Genomic DNA, 22,992 nt, shown 5'->3' on the forward strand with positions numbered 1-22,992 from the left:
CCATCAGGTAAATGCTTGATCTCCTGGAACCATTCTCCATCAGATGTCTAGTACACATGATTCTTCCATATCCTGGTCTAAACCACCTTAGCACAAGCGTGCCAGCTTTAAAATCTTCTAGATTCAACACTACAAGTGGCAGAAATGCCTTTTTCCAGCTTTAGTTTAGTCCAGCTTTAGTTTAATGTGCCAATTGTGTTCTTGTGAGAAGAGCACTGATCCGATTAATGGCTGGCAACCTTCAGTCTCAAAAGACTATGGTAAAAGCCTACAGCACCCAGTATTCCCAGGCGGTCTCCCATCCAAGTACTAACCACACCTGACCCTGCTTAGCTTGCAAGATCAGGCATCTGCAGGGTAACAGTTGCTGCCGATCCAATTACAGCTTTACATACTGTGGTAACACCCAAATTAGATTGCATTAAATACCATTGGCAACTCAGCCCGAGCCTCACTGTTGAGTGCTTCCACAGCCCTTACTTGCCCAAGCCATGTGTTTAAATTCAAATAAAGTTTGAGGTTTATTTTACACACTTTCCCTTAAAGTTACAGCCCAGTTTCATGTTCAATACTAATTAACTCCACATCCATCATAGAATTGCTGCATTCCAAAAAATGGGGCTTGGTGACAGCAGTTGGGATGGGAAAGTTTATCTTCAGCTCTTGAATTAGTTTACTTGTACAATATACAACCTTCTGTCTCCCTCTAGTGGTCACTTGACCAGCAAGTCAGAATCTAATAGCCAAGGAGCAACACTTGGTCCTTACTTAACTGGATGGATTATAGCTAGTGGAAGATACTTGCTTTACCTATGAACAAGCACTGCCAACTTCCATCTCATACTTTTTCCAATCTGAGGCTTAGAATGAAGACTCCATATGCAACATTGGAGTATTGAGAGTTCAGCACTTACAGAAGCTGTCACGCCTGTGACCAGTTAAAATATCTTGCCACTCAAGAAATTTATAGCACTATAAACCTTACCTCACAGATAGACATTTGTTTAGGCTGTGATCAGGCAACTAGCTCATGCTGCTTTAGGGCCACATTTTTCAGAGCAGGTTGCAATTCAGAGGCTGTTTGCCTTGAACAGACCCCCTTTGACAGATCAAGTGTCCCATCAGGTGCAACCTTAGATTGCCCACATTTACAATATGATGCCTAGTTTGGTGTCAACCCTTTCTTCAAATCAGTCACTGACTGTAGAGGTGCATATGACTGGGCTTTATAGCTACAACAATACTATATTTCAGTGTTGTAAGGAGAAGGATTCCAGTGCTCCTGAGGTAGTAATCCTCATCTCCAAGGCTTCATTCAGTACTTCGGGCTAGTGACCATTGCTCAAGGTCAACCCATTGACTTTTCTGAAAGAAAGTGTTAATTGCCCTGAACAGTTAGTCACACCCATCAATTCCTTTGTCTCCCACCCACTGAACAGACCACTAACTTGGCTGAAAAGTAGTGCCATTGTCCCAGTAGCAAGAAATGCTTTCTGACTCCTTGAGTTCCAAGTAGTGGTGCCAGCTTTCCTCTCTAGCTCTCCAGACCCCTAAACAATGAGGAAGCCCAACAATTTCCATAATTGGAAGGGCAGCCAGTGTCCTTTTGTCATGAGTCAGAGTACAGTTTTCATGTTTGCAAAGTTTCTATCAAGTGCTCTGCTTTCAGGAGCCAAATCAGCTACTCCTACACCTAGCAACAGAATTAGCAACTTTCTTCCTAGCAGGCATCAGCTGTTTCTAGCCTGCTCCAGTTTGGATTATGCTGATGCATAATCTCCCAAATTTGGAAAGTTGAGAACAGCTGCATTTAAGAGACTTCGCCAATTTACTTTTCTAAGTGCATTGAACCAAGCCACCAAATCTGACAAGAAATGCTTTCACTTATTCAGCCCCTAGCTGGGGGAACCAAAGATCTGTTTGTCTAGCAGCAATTCAGATTTATACCCAAGTAGTTACAGGAATGTAAATTTTAAACCATAGTCTGTATTATCCCAAACTACTTGCATGCTTTTACATCTTTACAATAAACCTTCCCTCTCCAAAATTATATTCAGTTCTAAATTCCCATTCAGTGCTCCAGGTCCTTTAAGACAGCAATTTTCAACCTCTCTCATCTCACAGCACATTGACAAGATACTAAAATTTATCAAGGCACACCATCAGATTTTTTGACAATGGACAAGGCACACCATGCTGTTGGTGGAAAGCGCACATCCCCAATGTCCCTAGTAATTAATGACCCTCCCTCAAACTCCCATGGCACAGCTGCAAACCATTCATGGCACACCAGTGTGCCACAGCACAGTGGTTGAAAGTGGTTGCTTTAAGGAAACAGCACAATTGGACCACAGCTAAGTTGTTTTGGTTGCCCCTGTCTAGATAGCAACCACCTTTTCAGATCCTGAGTGAGAAAAAAGTTAAACTAGTCAACATTCTCTAGTCTGAATGCTTCTTTGATGTGGTTCCATTGTGCATTGCACCTACATATTAATCCAAGGGATACTTTTCCATCCAGTGGCTGGAAATGGAACAGCCCCCAAGAATGCCATTGTCAGGACTAGCCTTGCATGTTTAGATTTCCAGGCTTACGTTTTCAGGCTAGAGAAGCCCCATTTTCTTCCTTGTGGGAAAAACTTTGCATTTGTGAGAGAGGGACAATGCACTTCTCTTCCCTGCCAGTTGACTTTGGTAGAAACAGTTGTGGCGTCTAATATTACACAAGTTAGAACTTGCACTAACAAGCCCATTTGCAGCTACCACCATGTCACAAGCTCTGAGCAGCCACCATTTCCAATTAAATTTCAAGAAGGAAAACTTGAGTGCAACAATGTTTATTCCAAGTCATAGTCAAGTCACAAGTTTTTCAATATATGTAGCAGATACACATGCTAGCAACAGAAACCAATGACTGTACAGACAATGCAGTTTTACTGGGTACATCTGAAGCCCCTGGGGGAGAGGCATTAGAGTTTTCTATAATGGGCAAGTCACCCACTTTAAAGCCATTCAGAAGTGAATTCTCATCTTCTGTTGCTCAGCATTCACGGCAAGAACAGAAGCCAACATGACCAAGCCAACTCTTGGATGCCCTTTAAAGACTCTGGATTCTATTCTCTGGAACAAGAGCCAGGTCACTGATCTGGCACTGATGCTTCCGAGCCTTCCTCTTCCACAGCTTCTTCCACATCAGGTTTTGCAGGCGGAGATTTTACTGCAGGAAGAAGTGGCCCCACAAGCCAGGATAGTGGAGTATTCTGCAATACATACTCCAGGATGTCATCCACGTACTGCTGGGCTTTGACAGCCCTCTCTTTGGCTTGCCTTAGAATACTGCTAGAAATATCTTTGAAAGACTGAGCATTGGTAAAGTAACTATGAAGCTCCTCCATGTGATGACATGCCTGCTGCATGTTTTGCTGAAAAGCAACAGGCAGGCCTTGAATGCCAGCAGTCAGCTTCTTGTAAGCCATCTGCAACTGTTGGGTTATTTGGGAAGACATGGCCAAGGTCTGAGATTCTACCTGCAAGGAGAAGAGCATTACCAAGTAGTAGGTTTCATCCTCAGCCAAATCCCATACTAGGCATGGCAGCCTCCCCCTGAAATTTCTGCAAGTTCTTGGACAGCAGTCCAGCCATACCTCATGGAGTTCCTCCTCTTCTTCTTGAGGCTTTTCATCACTTTGTTTCGTGTCCTCTATCTAGGCAGCAAGATAATTAGTCACTAAAATAGTGAATGACTAAGATGTCTTCAGTTATTGCTGCAGTGCAGGAATGTTTGTTGGCTCCATAGTTCAGAGCCTATTCTAAATTTTCACCCCATCTTTGTGGCTCCCCTCAATTGACCAATGGGAACTCATTACTCCGAGTTCAGGTATGTAGCACAAGGCTATCCCAATGGTGCTGTGTTTAGTCCACCCAGTGCATATTAATCCAATTCTGCCTACAGTTCCATTTCAGTATTCTTGTTTTGGTACTGTTCACTTCTAGTATGCCCAGTCATATAGTCTAGTTTCTGGCATTCAGTTTACCTTGCTAGTTGTGAAAAGAAAGTGCCACACAACTGGCATGGAGTTAGCCCAATGTTAGATTTCTAGTGAACACTCTAGATCAGGGGTGCCCAAGCCCCAGCCCAGGGGCCACTTGTGGCCCTTGGAGACTCCCCATCCAGCCCTTAGGGGCCCCCCAGTCTCCAGTGAGTCTCTGGCCCTCTAGATACTTGCTGGAGCCTATGCCAGCCCAATGCAACTACTCTCAGCATGTGGGTGACCATTCACCTCTTGTGTGAGCTGTGGGACAAGGGCTCCCTCCACTGCTTGCCATTTCCATTCTGTGATGCAGCAGTGGCAGTGAAGGAAAGGCCGGCCTTGCTTTAAGGCCTTAAGCTATTGCAAAACCTTCATTTATTCATACAAGTTTCATATCTAATATTCATTTATGTAAATTTATTCAAATTTTAAAAGTTATTTTCCCCAGCCCTCCCCCAGCCCAGTGTCAGAGAAATGATGTGGCCCTCCTGCCAAGAAGTCTGGACACCCTGCTCTAGAACAATGATTTCCAACCTCTCTCATCTAATGGCACACTGAGGTGGTAGTAAATTTCAGGGCACACCAGTTTGACAACAAGGCATACCATGCTGCCACTGGGAACTTACATCTCCAAAGGCCCAACAAACAAGTTACACTCCCCCAACCCCTGTAGCACACCTATGGATCACTTTAATATCTGTAAAATGGTCAGTAACCCATTTTTGCCTGGCCCACAGGTTTACACATTTGGCCCCTGTTGCATATATGCAACATTGGGGAGAAATGGCTTAAGGGTACATATACAGCAACAGTTAGAAAGTTAAGCCCCTACCTGTCCAATGGTGCCATGCAGCTGACAGAAAGCCTCTTTGATGTTATCCCTAGCCATCTTCAACTTAGCTACAGCATACTGGTAGGCACGGTGACGAAGCTTAGTTGACAGGGAGCCAAGACGTACAAAGTAGCCCAGCTTCTCAGATGCTGCTGCAGCTGTATCTGCCCCCTCTGGAGTAGATTCTGCCCCTTCTGGTGCAGATTCTGCAACTTCGGCTACAGAGAACAAGTGTTATACATCCTCATCATCCAGGTGCCCTAGGCAGTTTGTGTTTATCATGCACCTTCCAAGTCCAACAAAATCAGACAGGCAAGAAACTGGCTTACATGACTATTTACAATTTCAGACAAGATTTACTTTGCAGGGAAACCATGTCAACTGGACCTCTGGAGACTTCAAAGGTAGGATACAACCACTGATAAAGCCCCACCTAGGTTCAGAAGTTAGGGACAGCCAAAGCCAGCTTCAGTCAACGGGTAGAACACGGTACTCCCCCCATGATCACATTGCATGTTGCTCAAAGCGCAGTTTTACTGACAAGCAGTAGGCCCTTGACTTGAGAGCAAGGTAAAGCAGAAGCCTAGCAGATCAAGGATGCAAGCATATCATAGCAAAGAGTGCAGTTCTTACCTAGCTCTTCATCCGTCATAGGAAGGTAGTAGTCCAGCAGCTGTTCAGATTTGTCTAGTACTGCCTCTGCTCCACTGAAGGCTGTTTCTACAACCATCTCTTTGCCACCCTGCACAGTCTTGGCTACTACTTCTTTTGCTTCTGCTACTTTAGATGACACCAGCTCTTGTGCATCAGAAATCACCTAGAAGGCAAAGATATATATTGATGTCCCAGAGTTTACCTTGGGACAAGTTGTACCACCCTATGCAACAGATTCTCTCAAGAACACAAGTCCCACTATTTGCTTATATTTGTGTACAGGCAGGAGGAGCCAACAGGCATGACAACTGGTGGGAAAGACAAGCACCAACGTTCCAGGGCAGTGGTGTCAATACCTTGACTAGGATTTAGAGGATCCAGAACATGTAGACAGATGCTTTTGGTCTCCTGACCAAAGAGAACTAGCCCCCAACATTAAACAGTGTTCCTGCCCCTAGAATTTAGAGGACAATTGTCTAACAAAGGGTTCTCCAGATTCTGCCCTGCGGGCCAGATCCAATACCCCACCTCTTCCCTCCATGAACAGTGCTTCCTGTTCCATGGGGAAGCCATCCTTCCATACTCCTGATCCCCTGAGCTCTGAACCACCGCTTCTGGGTTTTGTTGCCCCAACAGCCACTGCGCCCAAATTTCTGGGCATGGCAGGATAGAGCTCAGTTTGGGGGAGATTGGTGGCAGGGAAGGATGGCTCCCTGACAGAATGGGACACCTTTCCCACTGCACAGCAGTCTCCAGTTTGGAAACCACTGATATAACTTATCTATGCCACCTCAATAAGGAGATATCAGGGAGCTAGAGGGGCAATGAGCTCGGATGACAGGCAATTATGCAAGGAGCATGTTAAAAGTTAGTACTAGAACCAATGCTTGCAGTGTGCAAGTTCAGTTTGGTTGTTAATACACACCAGTGCCATCTGTTCCACTGAGCCATATGTTCTTCGCAATCCAACCATGGTCTAAACACATCTAGATTCTTCTGCAACATGCATGGGTCCAAGACACAAGTTCCCAGAGAAAGTGTCACCAACAATTAGATGTTGAGGAGCATGAGCAAGACAGAACAATTAGGTGCAAGTACCTCATCTGCTGTCTGATGAAGGATTGGCAGCTTCTCCTCCAACTTGTCCAGGCCCATGGAGGCATAGTGACTTGCAGCTGCAACTAAAGGGGTTTCCCTTTGTTCAGTGCATACATATGTATTAACATGGACTACTTAAGAGTCTGTACTATAAGCATCCGAATCATATTCACCAAATCCTGAAAGCCTCTCAAGTCCTAGTTATTATGGAACCCTTCAACACTGGTCTTCTAAAATTGTTTCATACAGTTTCTGCAAGGTTTGCTTTCCTTTCACTTGGAAAGTTTCTATATAGGGACAGCCAAATTGGCTCTCCTGCTACCACCACCACAAGCCCAAGAGACAGATAGCCATTTATCATACAGTCTTTCAGCATAATACGGGCAAGGGCATGTGGTCACACTAGAACTCCCAGCATGTCTTGCACTTTAAATAGAGTGGCTGTTTAACCACTTGAAGCTTAAACATTTAAAGGACTGTGCAAGAAGAAAAGGTTTAGTGGGTAGGAAAGCAGACCAATGTTGCCCTACCCAAAGCAAGCTGGAGGGAGGGAGGCAGTAGCCACCTATGGTGAAAGACTGCCACTCCCCAGTAGTGACATCGTGTCATGGTCCAGCCCTGTTTTGTGGCCAGTCCCAAAGAGGTAGCCATAATTATCTGCTACAATATGCACTGTAGCACCTCAGAGACCAGGTCCAATTAGCAATAATTAAGCAGTCTACTGAAGTCTTGAATTAAGCAGACTACAAGTTATTCATGATCTTTTAGATATCCATGTGGCAAAGTCATGTCTGTCAAGACAAAGACAAGCACCACCTTCCCCATATAATCCTGCATGTTGCCTTTAATCAGGGGGTCCTTCTTAGGTTACTACTGCAATCTGAAGCCAAGGTGATGGCAGCAAGGTGCAGGGCCTTCTCTGTTGTGGCACCACATCTCTGGAATCAATTACCAGAAAACTCAATGACAGCCCCCTCAGCACATGGCTTCCAGCAGGGTTAAAGACCAATTTTTTTCCCCACTAGGCTTTTCAGACGAGGGGAACTTCTCAAGACCCCTTTAATTCCTGTTGCTGCTTTTATGTTACATAAGAGCAGGGTAAAATGTCTCATTTTTTTGCTGTTTTAATATTTCTATTTTAATGCTTTTTATTCCAATATTTTATTTCTGTGTAGTACACCAATTTTGAACACTAATAAAGCAATATACAAATATTTTAATAAGAGTATCCAAGGCAGCCTACTCACTTTGTGGTTCCAGTTTACTCAAAAGAGGTTGGGCACTACCAGCTGCAACATCAGAGACTTGCTTCACACCTTTCTCTGCCAAATCCAGGACTGCTTTGATATAAGGGTGGTTCTCTTTGGTTGAGGCATAAGCAGCAGCCGCCATGTCATAGGTAGAGCTTACCAGGGGTATATTGGATGCTCTTGTAAGCACATTCTTTACATGTGATAAGAGAAGAATCAGCCAGTTATACCAATTGGTAGCATCTACCTCCAATCCATTTCATTCCCCAATAGCTAAGCTTCAGGTATAATAGACTCAGCCACAGTAATTCAGCACCAGGTTATTTAGCACAAGAATTAGGACCCAACGGTGCAACAGATTTGCTGTTATCCTGCACCCAGAGCTCTTGGAACAGTCCAGGCAGACATAGCTCAGCAATAGAGTACAAGTACTTGTGTGGCCAATATTACAAAGTCAGCTTATACAGAGACAGGCCACCAATTTAACTATCTTTTCTACTGCGACAGAGGGTCTCCAAGGTCTCAAGCAAAAAAAAAATCTCCCAATAGTATCCAAAATCTTTTGGCTGGTGGTGACAGAGACTGAACATCTCTGTACCAAATACCAGTTTTAAGAATTAGAAATGCCAATCTCATGTAGCAGAGCTGAAGCCTTAGGAGAATGGCTCCTAGCTGGAGCAGAAGCACTAGCCTACAAAGCTCTTTACAATCATGAGCCTCTCATTTTTACTTTATCAGCAATCTAAAGTGCTATGAAAGTGTCTGATTATTCCAAACTGGTTTTCAGGAGACTTATCTACAGTAGTCAATAATCATCTACTCATGATGCCAAGAAGGTTTTCTAGGTCAGTGGTTCTCATACATTTAGCACCAGGACCCACTTTTTAGAATGAGACTCTGTCAGGAGTAAGTCCCATTGACTATCATTGTTAAAAGAATATTCATAGTAACTTGTTAGAAGTGCAGGTCTAACATTAGCTCCAAAGCAATCACATACCATACATCAAGTCTAATATATAATAAAAACAAAATATTGAAACAAATGGGGCCCACTGTAATTGGCTCACAACTCACCTAGTGGGTCCTGACTCAGTTTGAGAAACAATACAACCCAGGGTTAAGTTAGTTCACAGTTCAAACATTCTTTGTCACTATTCCTATTAACCAGGTAGGGGATTTCTGGTATGCCTACTCATTTACTATATTCTAAAGATCATGGGATCACAACAGCCTCTCACCTACATCAGGGATGGACAACATTTCAACATTAAGGCTCCTGGACCTTTAGTTGTGTAGACCAGGGGTGGGCAAACTTTCAGTTTTAGGGATCCTGGTCCTTTAACAATTGTATAGAAGAGGGAATTTCAGCAGGTGCAGCTCATTATCTGGTAGATGACAAGCTGCATCTGCTGAAATTCCCTCTACTACACAATTAAAGATCCAGGAGATCAATTCCCACATCAGCATATTCCTTCAAAACTGAGATTTTTGAAACAGACTTGCTTTTTCACTGCCAAAAGATCCCCCTGTTCCAGAAAGGAGAAGGGAACAGAGTTCATTAGGCAGGAATAAGGAGCTTTTTATTCCAGTTGCTTTCCCCCTTGCCATTCTATTCCCCTTCCAGTGAGTTTACAGGTACCTATTCATACCTTATCATTCATGCAACATTTTGGATAAAAAAAAAGCATAACTCTTGTACCTCTCCTGTAGTCTCAAGGATGGAAGTGTTTCCCTCTTCTATGGTATCAGGGGTGGGAAGGCTTTCCTCTTGGCCTTCAGAGGTCACTGTATGTTCTGCCCTGGAAGTATATTGCAATAGATACAGCCATTTCACTGAAGTTTGCAATGTTAGCAGGCAGTTACCAGGTTTAGATCAAACCGAGGTATGTATCCTCTTTGGCTTCCATAGGAGACACTGAAATCGGTGCAAGCCTTTGAGAATCAGCAAGGAATGTTTCAAGTAGTATATATAGCTTTTGTCCCTTTCCCAAGATTCTCATATTTACTCCCCTAGCAGTAGAACCTCACTGCTACAGAACTGGTCAGCTTCTCAGGACAGTGATGACAGCTCCACCTGTTGGACATTACATTTGTTTCACTGGTGACAAACTCACAATCCAGAAGCTAATGGACCTTTTTTGGTAGGCCAAGGCAGTATTAGCCATTCATTGCAAGTGCGCAAGTGTCCAGATGGGCATCTATACCCTTCATAGACAGAAACACTTGTAGAACTTCAAGTGTTACCCAAATACCTTGCAAGTCTGAAAACTTAAGTCTTCTGGAAAAGCAGCAATTGTTAAGCCAGGATTTTAAAAAGAGTTATTGAAAAAATGCAATCAGATCACAGCTTCCGTGAACAAGATGGTAGGCCAGGCATTGCACAGCACCTTGAAACTTGTGCTTATACATTTTGTAAATACAACTTCTAGGTAAGCCTGGGAAGAGACAGTCAAACATTAGTAAATGTTTTCACAGGACATTTTCAAACAATAGGTCAGGGGAAAAAAAAAAAAAAGAGGGCCATGTGAGCTTGATAGGGACAATTGGAACACAAGCATTTCTAGACAGTGGAACTAGATCTTATGCTCTTCCAAGTTTTATCCTACCTGTGAAAGCACTTCTCCTTTACTCCCTGTTCAGGACTTGTTGGTTCTTCAGCACCATGTTTTTGTTTAGGTACATTACTACAGCAGCTAGGATGTAGTCCTGGCACACCAAGGTATCAACAGTAGTGTGTTTCCAAACCCTCCATCTTGGATCTAAACACATTTATGCCTTTTGGGGCAAGTAGTTACAGCAGGGGTGGCCAACCTTTCAACTTTAGGGCTCCTATATCTTTAACAGATCCAGGTGGGATAATTTCAGCAGGTGCTGCTAATCATCTGTAAGCTTATGAACTGCACCTGCTGAAATTCCCTCCCCTGCACAATTGTTAAAGGTCCAGGAGCCCTGAAGTTGAAAGGTTGGCCACCCTCATGTTACAGTAGCCTGATTTTTCTCAAATGGTATTAATGACACTTACATGAGCAAGGAGGCTCCCTGCTCCTAAGGATGCCTTACAATTTGGATACCAACAAGTAGGAAAGCAGCAGCAAAGTGGAAATGGGGCAAGATAAAACCAAGGATGTATATGCAATTGTTACACATGCCTAAACTTTACAATACAGAGTTTGCAGTTTAGCAAGAAGAGTACCAAGAGGGGGTCACTACAGGAGACTCAAGTTCCCAGATCACCCTCATTGAATGATTACTATACTAGTTTAAGTGTAATAATAGAAATAAGAGTCAGGATTCAGAAGCTATGGGAACATTAGAAATAGCAGTAAAGCCCCCCAGAAGATCTTTCAGTCTCAGACTCACTATGAGTATCTGCTAGGTGGTCATCCAGTTCCTACAAGGTCACAAATCCTTCACAGCTTTACAAGTTTTATCATTACAACAACCTCAACAGCTGTAAAGACAAGACACCAGGAGCCTTCCTCAACCTCTTCCAAGGTCAGTGCCAGCAGCAGGTTGCTGGTACAAAGCCCCACCTAGGCCCTCATTACCTACCTTCAGTAGGTTGTTCTGAGTACTCTAGGGACAAGCTGAGAAAGATGGAACAGACAGGTTGACATGATTGCAAGGTCATATTCAGGGGAATAAAACCTTCACAGCAAACTGGATTTCCAGAAACAAGCTAAATCAGAGTCTTATACTATCTAAAGCTTTCTTAGTGAAGTGGACCATCAAGCAAGAGCCAGGCAAATCTTAACATCCTCCCTCAGCATCATAGCACCCAACACCACAACCAAAGTGTACACATACCCTTATTAGCAGTGCAAATACATGTTACAAAAGCAAACCCAACATTTGTTAAATACAGTACTCACATTTTTTTTCTTTCCCAGCAAGCAGCTCAAGCCAAATCCAGTTGTATGAGAACCCTGGTAAGAATTCCTCAAACTACTACTATTCCCTCACCTTTGTTCAGCATATTTATACACCAGGTGGTACCCCTAATGGTCAAACCATCCCACTGACAAGGAGGAGAACCAATGAGAGCAATGCATGTTCTTGTCTAGCCAATGAGAGAGCACAGGGGGAACTGCAACATTTGCCAATGTTACTAATTACTTCTCCAGTGCAGGACAAACTCAGGGATAGGTGCCACAGACTAGCTGATATAGGTCAAAACAGTGGTGTATGTTTGAGCCTGATCCTGTAAACACTTAGCAGGCCTCTGTGGTAAACAACTAGAGGACTTTCTGAATGTATGTGGCAGTGCACCCATGGCACAGAGTGAGGTGCTAAACTGAAGTGGGAGAATTCTGGACTGTTCCACTTCAGACTGCATGTGTGGAAAGTTGTATTTTTGAAGCCTGCCCAATGCTAGAATATCCTGCATGTAGTAATTCAGCAAATTAGGTAGAGGTCTGTACTAAACCATCCCTCCAATGCACTCATATGACCCCACACCTTCCATCTGAAGCAGAGCAGTCCAGAATTCTACCACCTTATGCTGCGTGATGTCTATAGTGGGTCCATATGAAAGAACTAGTTGTTCCTGGCATATTTAGGAATTGCCAACTGAAAAGAAGCCTGGTTGGTCCCTGGGCCTTTAATAGTAGCTTGAAGTGCAGAAATCAGCAGGTGGAACTTTTAACAGTATTGAAATGTGTGAGGTATATGCTCTTAGAGGTACAACTGTAAGATCCAATTCAAAAATTGGTAATCCCACTAATATTTACCAGTCTTTCCTAATCACATCATCTTTACATGAGGGAAAGTTTCACCTTCTGGATGTCTGCGGTGAAACAGACTGTGAGCCCAATCCTATCCAATTTTCCAGTGCCAGTGCAGCCGTGCCAATGGGGCATGCACTGCATCCTGTGGTGGGGAGGCAGTCCCAGAGGCCTCCTTAATGTAAGGGAACATTTGTTCCCTTACCTTGGGGTTGCATTGGAGCTGCACCAGTGCTTGAAAATTGGATAGGATTGGGCCCTGTGCCAGTAAAAGAAGTTGGCAATCTTAGTTTTTCAAAACCTTCCAAAACTAGTTAAAACCAAGGGAAACATCTATTATTCAAATCGAGTTGTGGGGGTTTATTTTTGCACAGTCTGATTATACTGAGAAAATACTGAAAGAAGTCTGATAAGACTGAGAAAGTGCGTACCTTTGCCCACTGAAAGTACCCTGCTCAGTTGCTAAACTGGGACCACTTATATAACTGCTTGGAGAGAAAATGCAGTTCTCGGATCCTCATAAGCAGCTTTTGGCAAATGTCAAGGTCATTAGTAGCTTAACAAAGGGAAGTGATTTTGCATGCCTTTGATACAGCAGTAAGTGGAAATCTCCCCAACTGCAAAGGAAGATGATAACCATCTTCTCTGAATTTGGTCCTGAAGTACCAATTCTAAGGTTTCTTGGAAAAGAAGCTGAGATAGAGAAGAAACCTTGAAAGAGTTTTAATATTTGCATTGCTTCATACAAAGAGTACTGCTGTATTTTTTTTCAACCTTGAAATATAAAAGGATGCATGAAAAAGGGATTTAGTCAACTGTCAGACATTATTTTATTTGAATGTTTGACTGTCAGAGTGGGGTCATGTACCAGCCTGTGTTTTTAAAAAAATGCAAAATGCAAGGGGAAATTAGGGTGCCCAGATGCACAGGGGAAGGAATGACATTAGTCGTTTGAAGGCAAGAGAACTTCAACAGTGGACGTATTTTTCAGGCCTGTATGCAAAGCAAGATTTGCTGAAATTTTCCTCATTTACAAGAACTGTTCCATGCTATAGAAATGCACACATGAAGTGCACAAAGTCAGACCACTGGTCCATCTGTGACCCAGTCAGTACTCTGCAAATGTAGTTGCTCTCCAACTCCTGGGCAGAGCTGGGTTTTCCAACCCTGAGCATTCACTGGCTGTGCTGAAGACTGAACCTGGGGCCTTCTGTATACAAAGAATCTAGTTTACCAGTGAACTACAGACCCTCCTTTCAATGCCTCTGTGCTGCCTATGTGGGTAGCCAGAAGTTGAAATATGCCAAGACTTCACTGAAACAACCAAAGGCATAGTGACATCTTCTGAGGCCTATTCTGTGGGTGTCATGATATGCCTTATGATACTTTTGCAACACCTTCCACCAGCTCAGGGACTGCTGGGCTGGTTGACCTTCAGTTTAGGATTGGACTCTCATCAGACCAGCTTCATTAGCAAACAGAAAGAAATAACAGGCATTGCTGGGAATTGACAGAGACTCCTTGGGCCCCTTAAAAAGAAACAACCCAGGATCCCTCTGGACTAATGCGAAAGTTCCAAAGATCCCCAATTCAAAATTGCTACTTGACTTTTTTCCCTGACTGCTGCGGTTTTCAAACTCTCTGGGAGTTTGAAACCCACAGTAAGTCTTTGTGGGGGCAGGGGGAAGGCAGCAAGGTGATCCCCAGGATTGTGTCACTCAGGGGGCTGCAGGGATCACCCCACTCTCCCTTTCCCTGACCTGGGGCGCCCTGCAGGCGCTCACGCATGGCTCCCCACACACAGGGACGGCTGCTTCAGGGACTGGAGGGTGCCCCACCGTCCCTGCAGCTCTGTCAGAAGGGAAAGCAGAGCAATCATGCTCCGCTTCCGGTTTTGCGGAGTGGGGCGCGATCGCTCCGCTTTCACTTTTCCTGACCTGGGGAGCCCTGCTGAAGGTTGCACAGGGCTCCCCGCACCCCTGGGAGGCTGCAGGAGGCTTGGGCAAGTGCACCCAAGCCCCTGCAGCGCCACTGCCTTCCCCCTGTCTCCTGGCTGCCCCCACCCTTTAAGGGGGCAGAGGCCAGGACCCACAGGCTGGGGTATTGCAACGCCCCAGTTTGAATACCACTGCCTTACTGGGTGGATGTTTTCATACACAAAGCTTTAATTACCTTTGAGACTCTGCAGCTGTTATTTACAGAGCCAGGTATACTAACAGGTGACCTGGGCAGCTGCCTTGAGAGTTGCCTGGCTTCTGAGTTATTCTTCAAACTGAAATGTTTTTGTAAGATTCCTGAGGAAGCACATTTGCTTTTTATTTGCTTATATGTGACATGAATAAGTATAGGCTTCCAGAGACGTGTGAAAATATAGCTTCTTATGCACAGGGATAAATCATGCATGCAAATTGTGCTTCAAAGCTGTGGAAGAGGCAACAAATGCAATAAAAAAAAAATCCCAAGGCATTTAAAAATGGAAGATGCCCAATTGAATCCTGCCAAGGTGCCATTTGGTCAAAGCCTAGGCTTGGCTGTTTACTATTTGATCACTCTTCATGCAGAAGTAAAAGCAGAAGAGAGCCCTGTGTAACGTGAAGGAGCTTTCTGATCAATATAGGTTTTGCATTCATGGAACTCCTACATGAACAAAGTGGCAAGAGCCACTTGAGCCTCACCTGTGAAAAATGCCCTGTTTTTTCATACTCTGAGCAGGCTTTCAGAGACTAATATGTATCTGAAGATTGTGTGGCTTGTATCTGGCTTGTATCTGAGGCTAATATCCCCCTTTAAGGGTTATTTAAGGGGGCAACACCACATCCAGTTGCTAAGCGACTGGAGGATCCAAACTCTGAAACTCAGGAGTAGCATCTGGAAGCTTGTACTGGAATATAGCACTTCTGGATGCCAACCATTTCCAATTCAGGCTGCAGTCCTATCCACACTATCTGGAATTAAGTCCCATTGATTACAATGGGACTTACTTCTTAGTAGACTTGCACAGAATTGGGCTCTCAGCCCCCAAAGTACACCAGGGTAATCCTGAAACAAAACTGAATTCTACCTATCTATCAATTAAAGGAATTGTTTGTAATTTAAAGGTGTCCTGTTGCAGCACACAACTGCAGAGGTGATATGGGTAAGAAGGAATATTTTCTGCTCAGCACTTGTAATTCTAACTGACTACTTGTATTACTTTTACTCCTCTGGAAAGCAGGGAGGTGAGGTGGGTGGGAGGCAGGTGAGGCAGAGCCTCCCCACCAGAGTCTTTTTAAAAGTGCTGCCACTGTGAGGCGCCCAAGCATCCACAACCCACACGCAGCGCATTTCGAAGGACTCTGGTGCGGAGGCTGCATCTCACCTGCTTCCCCACACATCCCACATCCCTGCTGAAAAGCAACATTCTGTATACCTCCATGCTGGTGCTGCTGCAGGGTTATTTTCTTTCTTTCTTTCCCCTCAGTAATCTAAGTGGATGACTCAGAGCCTAATGTAGGCTGCAGAATGACCTGTGAAGATGACTGAGGAGCTGAAATTGTGCTGATACGAGCCCCCATTGAAAATGCTCAGGACTAAAGAACATACTGACTTGCTGAAGGAACTGGAGTGAAGCAGACAAACAGCAATTACTTTCTCAGGACCGATTTGTGCCACTCCAAAAACCAGTTTTCAGCCTTAGGTCTGTATGACAGAATGTTTGGTGGAATAATGATAAAGCAAAGAACTTCTAAGCATGCACAGAATGCCCATCCTCCAACTGCCTGCCTGCTTATGTGAGTTCTGATGTAAGCATATAAGGGCCCAGTCCTAACCCACTTTCCAGCACCGACACAGGGACAATGCAGCTCCCAGGTAAAGGAACAAATATTCCCTTACTTTGAGTGCCACCCAATTGCAGGACGAGGCACACGTCCCACTGGCACAACTATGCCAGTGCTGGAAAGTTGGTTAGAATTTGGGCCTAAGTGTTCTGTGAGTGGTTAAATGGAGGGAAGCAGTTCTATGAAACATTGAAATATCACACCTGTGCAGAAGACCTGATTAACATTTAAAGGCTAGGGACAAGGCTAGCAAGCACAGTGCCTCTCCCCTGGATAATTACCCCTGGGTTTTTTTGTTGTCTGCTCAGTTCTATAGTGAGGAACATAAATTTAGAGCTGTGGCCATTTTAGAAACATTGGTAAACAATTGCAAGTCAGGTTCAGGGTAGGTTTTTGGTTGTATATTCTAATTTCCTTTCTGCAGCACATTTGCAGCAGGGATTCCAGGGCAGATGATGTACCCTCCTCCCCTAGATTCTCTTAAGCCTAGCACCTCTCTTTTTCACAATGAAGCACCTGCATGTTTTGTTTCTTTTTTAAAGTATGTCCTTATGGAACAAATTTATATCTGCCCTTCCACTGTTTCTGTCTTTAAAATGGCTTTCAAAAGTATTTACATCAAGTTTGTAGTTTTGGCAGGGGTGGATTTTCACAGGCAGCTCTTTCATGGATCGTGGAACAACAAACCAGCTGATTCCTACCCTGTTATGAGCTGCCTCTTTTTAAGCAAGGCCTCAGGGTGAGAAGGCCTTGTGTGAGAACCGGGGAATGGTGTCAGTTTTGTAGCAGGAATCTGAATCAGTGGTTGGGGCTATACAGTGGCGTCTCCAGGGGGGTACAGGGGTGCAGACTGTACCAGTTGATGCATTCAGAGATGTGTGTTACACCACTACTGCCAAAATTGTGAAACTCTTGGTATTTTTGAATAATACCAACATGTTCTATATCATTCAATGCATACATTAATGTAGAATTAAATGAAATAACCACATTGAAATATCTGTATTCCATCAGAAGTTATAGCAAAAAGACCAGAAACAGAAAACACAACTGCCTTATGTAACAAAAAGTGGATTTTCATAATTAGAAACTAATGAGACTGACTGTTCCAAGAGCCAATGAGGTGTTTTTATGACACAGTAGGGAACCAATGAAGTGTTAGGATAAGTCAGCTCTCATTTCTGTGTATCAGAACAAATACTAGAACCCTTATTCAGTTGTGTGCCATCAAGTTGTCCACTTGATGGTTTTTTGTTGCTTACTGATTTGTTGGGTAACTTGTACTGTTATCTATTAAAATAAATAAATAAAGTTAATGAGGGTTACACCAGTCCTAGCGATGCCACTGCATTAGGGCTGTATGTATGATATTGTAATTTATTCTGTATGGTCTTGTTGCAGGGTCCAAAAAGCAAGACTCAATACTCAAGGGTGATCTTTGGAAGCTTTTACTTCATTGCCAGCAATGGGCATCTCATGGGACTAATGTCCAAAGCATTGAGAGAACAAACCTGCACCAATCCCTCTAAACATACATTTCTCCATTTCAGTTGCAATTCAAACAAAGAGACTTTAAAAGCAGAAGTTTGTGTTGTCCTCTGTCTTCTAGAATTCATCCCTTGCAGGTGCCTGTGGTTAGCTAGCTAGACACTTTGTTAGCCAAGAAGCATTGCCAACTGATAAGCCTTATGTTGAAACTTTTGTCTAATTTTAAGGCTTTTCTAAAATCAAGCAGTCGAAACTTACTTCTAATAACTACAATGTTTCCATATATGTGTTTTCTCAGCATTGTGATGTCCTTGGTAAGATGTGTGCTTCTGCCAAGATGAAGCCTGTCTCCTTTGCCTTAGATACGACTCCCTTTTCCAGATTCCAAAGTGTATCAACATAGCCTTTGAGGCCCCAAAATCCCAGCTTCTGTGAAACTTCTGTGAAACTAGCAAAACAGCTTTTAAATAACCTTATTAACACAGCCTTTTCTGTGAGACTAACTATGATTTTTAGATGAAAACAGCTTTTACTATTCTGTATGCTTTTCATACTTAAAAGCAATGTGGCTTTTAAGCTTTTGCCCCAATGGCATATTTCCCTGGTTATTTTGTCACCTTCCATCAGTCTGGTATGGAAAAAGGTCCATCATGGGGGTGACGCAGTGAGGGTGATACAAACCCTAGTGATGCTTCTGGAGCTATACACCAGGGGTGTTGAACTCATTTCATTCCAGGGGCCACATTGGATTCATGGCACCTGCTGAAGGCCAGTGTTGTACATCGTATTTGTACAACATGAGACACTGACTGTAGAGCGGGCTATCGCTATTCACAGCCATTATATATTATAGCTATATCCACCTACCCTTACAGTGCTGTAACTCACAACTAAACAATTTTGAAACAATAGAAATAAATAAAAAAGCATCACTGTTGTACCATGATGTAATTGCTGTTTATGTTGCTATTTGCACATGACTGCAACCTTCAAAACAGCATTCAAACTGAGCTGAGAACAATACTTTGCCCATTCGTATGAATACAGAAAACAGCAGTTAACAAGAGTAAGTTGTGCCAAACATGGACATAAATTCTTGCAGCAAAGGCTGCCAACTGGGGGTATTTTGAACTTGCATAGCAGTAAAATGCTCCCACATCAACCACACTGAATTTACCCCTCAGTACAGAATTCTGGCACCTCATTCACCTGGGCAGAAAATGGGTTTAGCAACATAAAAATGTACATTGCTACTTTCTTCCTGATGCTTGACACCTCTAGCTCAGACCATGGCATCAAAGTTGGCAGCAAGTGACTGAGCGGTGGCAACCTTCAGAACAGCTTTCAAATCTCTATCAGAACTGAGAATGATATTTGGACTTATTTATATTCATTACAGAAAACAAGTGTTCACAAGTGTACGTTGTCCCAAACATGGACATAATTCTTGCGGCAAAAGTTGTCAACTTGGGGTATTCTGAACTTGCCTATCAATAAAATGTTCCAACATCAACTACACTGAATTAACCCTTCATTACAGAATCATATGGCATATTTAGCCCATGGATCTGATGGCCATACTCTACAACCCCGCTCCAGAACATAAAACACAGATTGAGTCATTAATTATCACATCTGGGTAAGGGGGTGGGAACAGTGAACAGGAAAAAGCACAACACACATATAGAGATTAATTGTTCAGAGGCAGTGATGCACACATAATTTGACACATAAGCATCATCAAAGTGGGAGGGTTATAATAAAATTAAAGCTACTGCTTTGCTGTGTATTTTGGAACAAGCACAGACACACATGCACATGGCCTGAATATATATATATATATAGCGTCGGTGTGGGGGCAAAGCCCAAGGGGGAGGCAGAAGCATAGCAGTTGGGCGCACAAACTCCAAGGGCGGGCAGAAACATTGGTTGGCGCACAAATCCCAAGGGGGGGAGGCAGGAGCGCTGGTGGGGGGGCAAAGCTCAACTGGGAGGCAGTAGCGCTGGCAGTTGGGTGCACAAACCCCAGGGGGAGATGCAGGAGTGCTGGTGGGGGGGCAAAGCTCAAGGAGGAGGCAGGAGCGTGGCGGTTGGGTGCACAAACCCCAATGAGAGGAGGCAGGAGCATTGGTGGGGGGGGGGCAAAGCCCAAGGGGGAGGCAGGAGCATTGGTGGGGGGAAGCAGCAAAGCCAGGCGTGACCTAAAGGCCTTCATAGGCCTCAGAACGTCATGCTGAGGGCAGCGATGCCTCCTGCAGCATCTGTGGCCCTCTGAATTCTCCTCCAGAGGGGACCTTCGGGTCAGCTGTAGGGGTGGGGTGGCCCTAGAACTCCCCAGGAGCACAGGGGCTGCCTGTAAAGGCTCTGCAGACTGTACTATACACTCCCTAACAGACTTGGGACAGAAACTAGAGACAATCTGCAGAAAAGTTGCAGTACTTGAATGACCTTTCCCTTCCCCGTAGGGTAGAGTTTCTCTCAGATTTAGCACCGGGACACACTTTTTAGAATGAGAATCTGTTGGAACTCACCGGAAGTGATGTCATGACCGGAAGTGACATCATCAAGCAGGACCATTTTTAACAATCCTAGGCTTCAGTCCTACCCACATTTACCCAGCAGTAAGTCCCATTGACTACCACTGTTAAAAGCAAATACATACTAGCCTGCTAAAAGTACAGGTCTGTACAACCCACCTAGTGGGTCCCGACCCACAGTTTGAGAAACACTGCTGTAGGGAATTGCAGTACGGAAAGTGGAACATTCCTTGGGCAATGATTCCTCTGTCTGCCCCCATGACAGTGCTGTAATCCTGAAATCCTGAAATCCTGTCTTCACGGCAAAAGACCTCTGGTAAATACCACTGCCCGAACGGCCCCTCCTGACCAAGGAATTAAGTCAGATAGAGGTTAAAAGAGAAGATGTTTCAGACCTCTTTGAAAAATTAAAGATCAATAAGTCACTGGGCCCTGATGGCATCCACCCAAGAGTTATTAAGGAATTAAAGAATGAAGTTGCTGATCTCTTGATTAAAATATGCAACTTGTCCCTCAAAACAGCCACAGTGCCAGAGGATTGGAGGATAGCAAATGTCATATGATATTTAAAAAGGGAAAGAGGGGGGACCCAGGAAACTATAGGCCGATCAGCCTAACATCTATACCAGGTAAGATGGTGGAATGCCTCATCAAAGATAGAATCTCAAAACACATAGACGAACAGGCCTTGCTGAGGGAGAATCAGCATGGCTTCTGTAAGGGTAAGTCTTGCCTCACAAACCTTTTAGAATTCTTTGAAAAGGTCAACAGGCATGTGGATGCTGGAGAACCCATGGACATTATATATCTGGACTTTCAGAAGGCGTTCGACATGGTCCCTCACCAAAGGCTACTGAGAAAACTCCACAGTCAGGGAATTAGAGGGCAGGTCCTCTCCTGGATTGAGACCTGGTTGAAGACCAGGAAACAGAGAGTGGGTGTCAATGGGCTATTTTCATAATGGAGAGAAGTGAAAAGCGGTGTGCCCCAAGGATCTGTCCTGGGACCGGTGCTTTTCAACCTCTTCATAAATGACCTGGAGACAGGGTTGAGCAGTGAGGTGGCTAAATTTGCAGCCGACACCAAACTTTTCCAAGTGGTGAAGACCAGAAGTGATTGTGAGGTGCTCCAGAAGGATCTCTCCAAACTGGGAGAATGGGCCACAAAATGGCAGGTGCATTTCAATGTAAGTAAGTGTAAAGTCATGCACATTGGGGCAAAAAATCAAAACTTCACATATAGGCTAATGGGTTCTGAGCTGTCTGTGACAGATCAGGAGAGGGATCTTGGGGTGGTGGTGGACAGGTCGATGGAAGTGTCGACCCAATGTGCGGTGGCAGTAAAGAAGGCCTATTCTATGCTTGGGATCATTAGAAAAGGTATTGAGAACAAAACGGCTAATATTATAGTGCTGTTGTACAAATCGATGGTAAGGCCACACCTGGAGTATTGTGTCCAATTCTGGTCGCCACATCTCAAAAAGGACATAGTGGAAATGGAAAAGGTGCAAAAGGGAGCGACTAAGATGATTACCGGGCTGGGGTACCTTCCTTATGAGGAAAGGCTTCGCGTTTGGGCCTCTTCAGCCTAGAAAAGAGGCACCTGAGGCATACAAAATTATGCATGGGAAGGATAAAGTGGATAGAGAGATGCTCTTTACACTCTCACATAACACCAGAACCAGGGGAATCCACTAAAGTTGAGTGTTGGGAGGGTTAGGACAGACAAAAGAAAATATTTCTTTACTCAGCGTGTGGTCATTCTGTGGAACTCTTTGCCGCAGGATGTGGTGACGGCAGCTGGCCTGGATGCCTTTAAAAGGGAATTGGACAAGTTTCTGGAGGAAAAATCCATTACGGGTTACAAGTCATGATGTGTATATGCAACCTCCTGATTTTTGAAATGGGCTATGTATCAGAATGCCAGATGCAAGGGAGGGCACCAGGATGAGGTCTCTTGATATCTGGTGTGCTCCCTGGGGCATTTGGTGGGCCGCTGTGAGATACAGGAAGCTGGACTAGATGGCCTATGGCCTGATCCAGTGGGGCTGTTCTTATGTTCTTAAGAAAAGCATAAGGGCTTTGGATGAGTGTTGGCCTGCAGTAGCAATAACCAGAGTACCTGGCATTCACCAAGAGGAATCAGGCAGTCACTACTATTAGGTGTTTCCAGAAAAAAGAGAATTGATAATACAGTTTATAGCAAAGACACATTTGAGGGAGGGGGGTGGGTCAGGCAGAGCAGCTCCGCTGGATCCTGGTGTTGGACTGAAAAGCCTGACACTGAGGATGCAATCCTAACCACACTTTCCTAAGAGTAAGCCCCATTGAACAAAATAAGACTTACTTCTGAGCAGACGTGGTTAAGATTGTGCCCTGAGTCTCTCAAGTCTGCACCGGCAAAATAGCCAGCATAGACTTGAGAAGCCCATTGCATGGCTTGGGGCTTTCCCCAAGGGAAGGGGACAAAAGTCCCCTTCCCCTGAGACGACTCCCGGCAGCTTCCGAGTGCCACTTTGGCACTGCTGCTCCAGCAGACACTGGGAAGCTCAGGATTGGCTGTT

The 22,992-nt window shown here is 44.3% G+C and overlaps 1 protein-coding gene across 1 annotated transcript; it reads right to left on the bottom strand.

Moving 5' to 3' along the window:
- Positions 1-3,134: 3,134 nt before the first annotated feature.
- Positions 3,135-9,523, bottom strand: LOC136657143 (perilipin-3-like). The gene is made up of 7 exons (XM_066633794.1): positions 9,512-9,523; positions 7,860-8,055; positions 6,613-6,695; positions 5,494-5,677; positions 4,861-5,078; positions 3,642-3,701; positions 3,135-3,524 (listed from the first exon to the last, which is right to left on the bottom strand). Exons 1-7 carry the CDS (start codon positions 9,521-9,523, stop codon positions 3,135-3,137), a joined length of 1,143 nt encoding a protein of 380 aa, XP_066489891.1.
- Positions 9,524-22,992: the final 13,469 nt, after the last annotated feature.

Source organism: Tiliqua scincoides, chromosome 7 (assembly GCF_035046505.1).
Source record: "Tiliqua scincoides isolate rTilSci1 chromosome 7, rTilSci1.hap2, whole genome shotgun sequence".
NCBI lineage: Eukaryota > Metazoa > Chordata > Lepidosauria > Squamata > Scincidae > Tiliqua > Tiliqua scincoides.

Excerpts from the sequence above, each read along its gene's own strand:
- LOC136657143 (XM_066633794.1), bottom strand. Across the intron at positions 5,079-5,493 it reads TATGACGGATGAAGAGCTAG|CCGAAGTTGCAGAATCTGCA; the intron begins GTAAGAACTGCA and ends TGTTCTCTGTAG. Across the intron at positions 3,702-4,860 it reads TGCATGGCACCATTGGACAG|ATAGAGGACACGAAACAAAG; the intron begins GTAGGGGCTTAA and ends CTTGCTGCCTAG.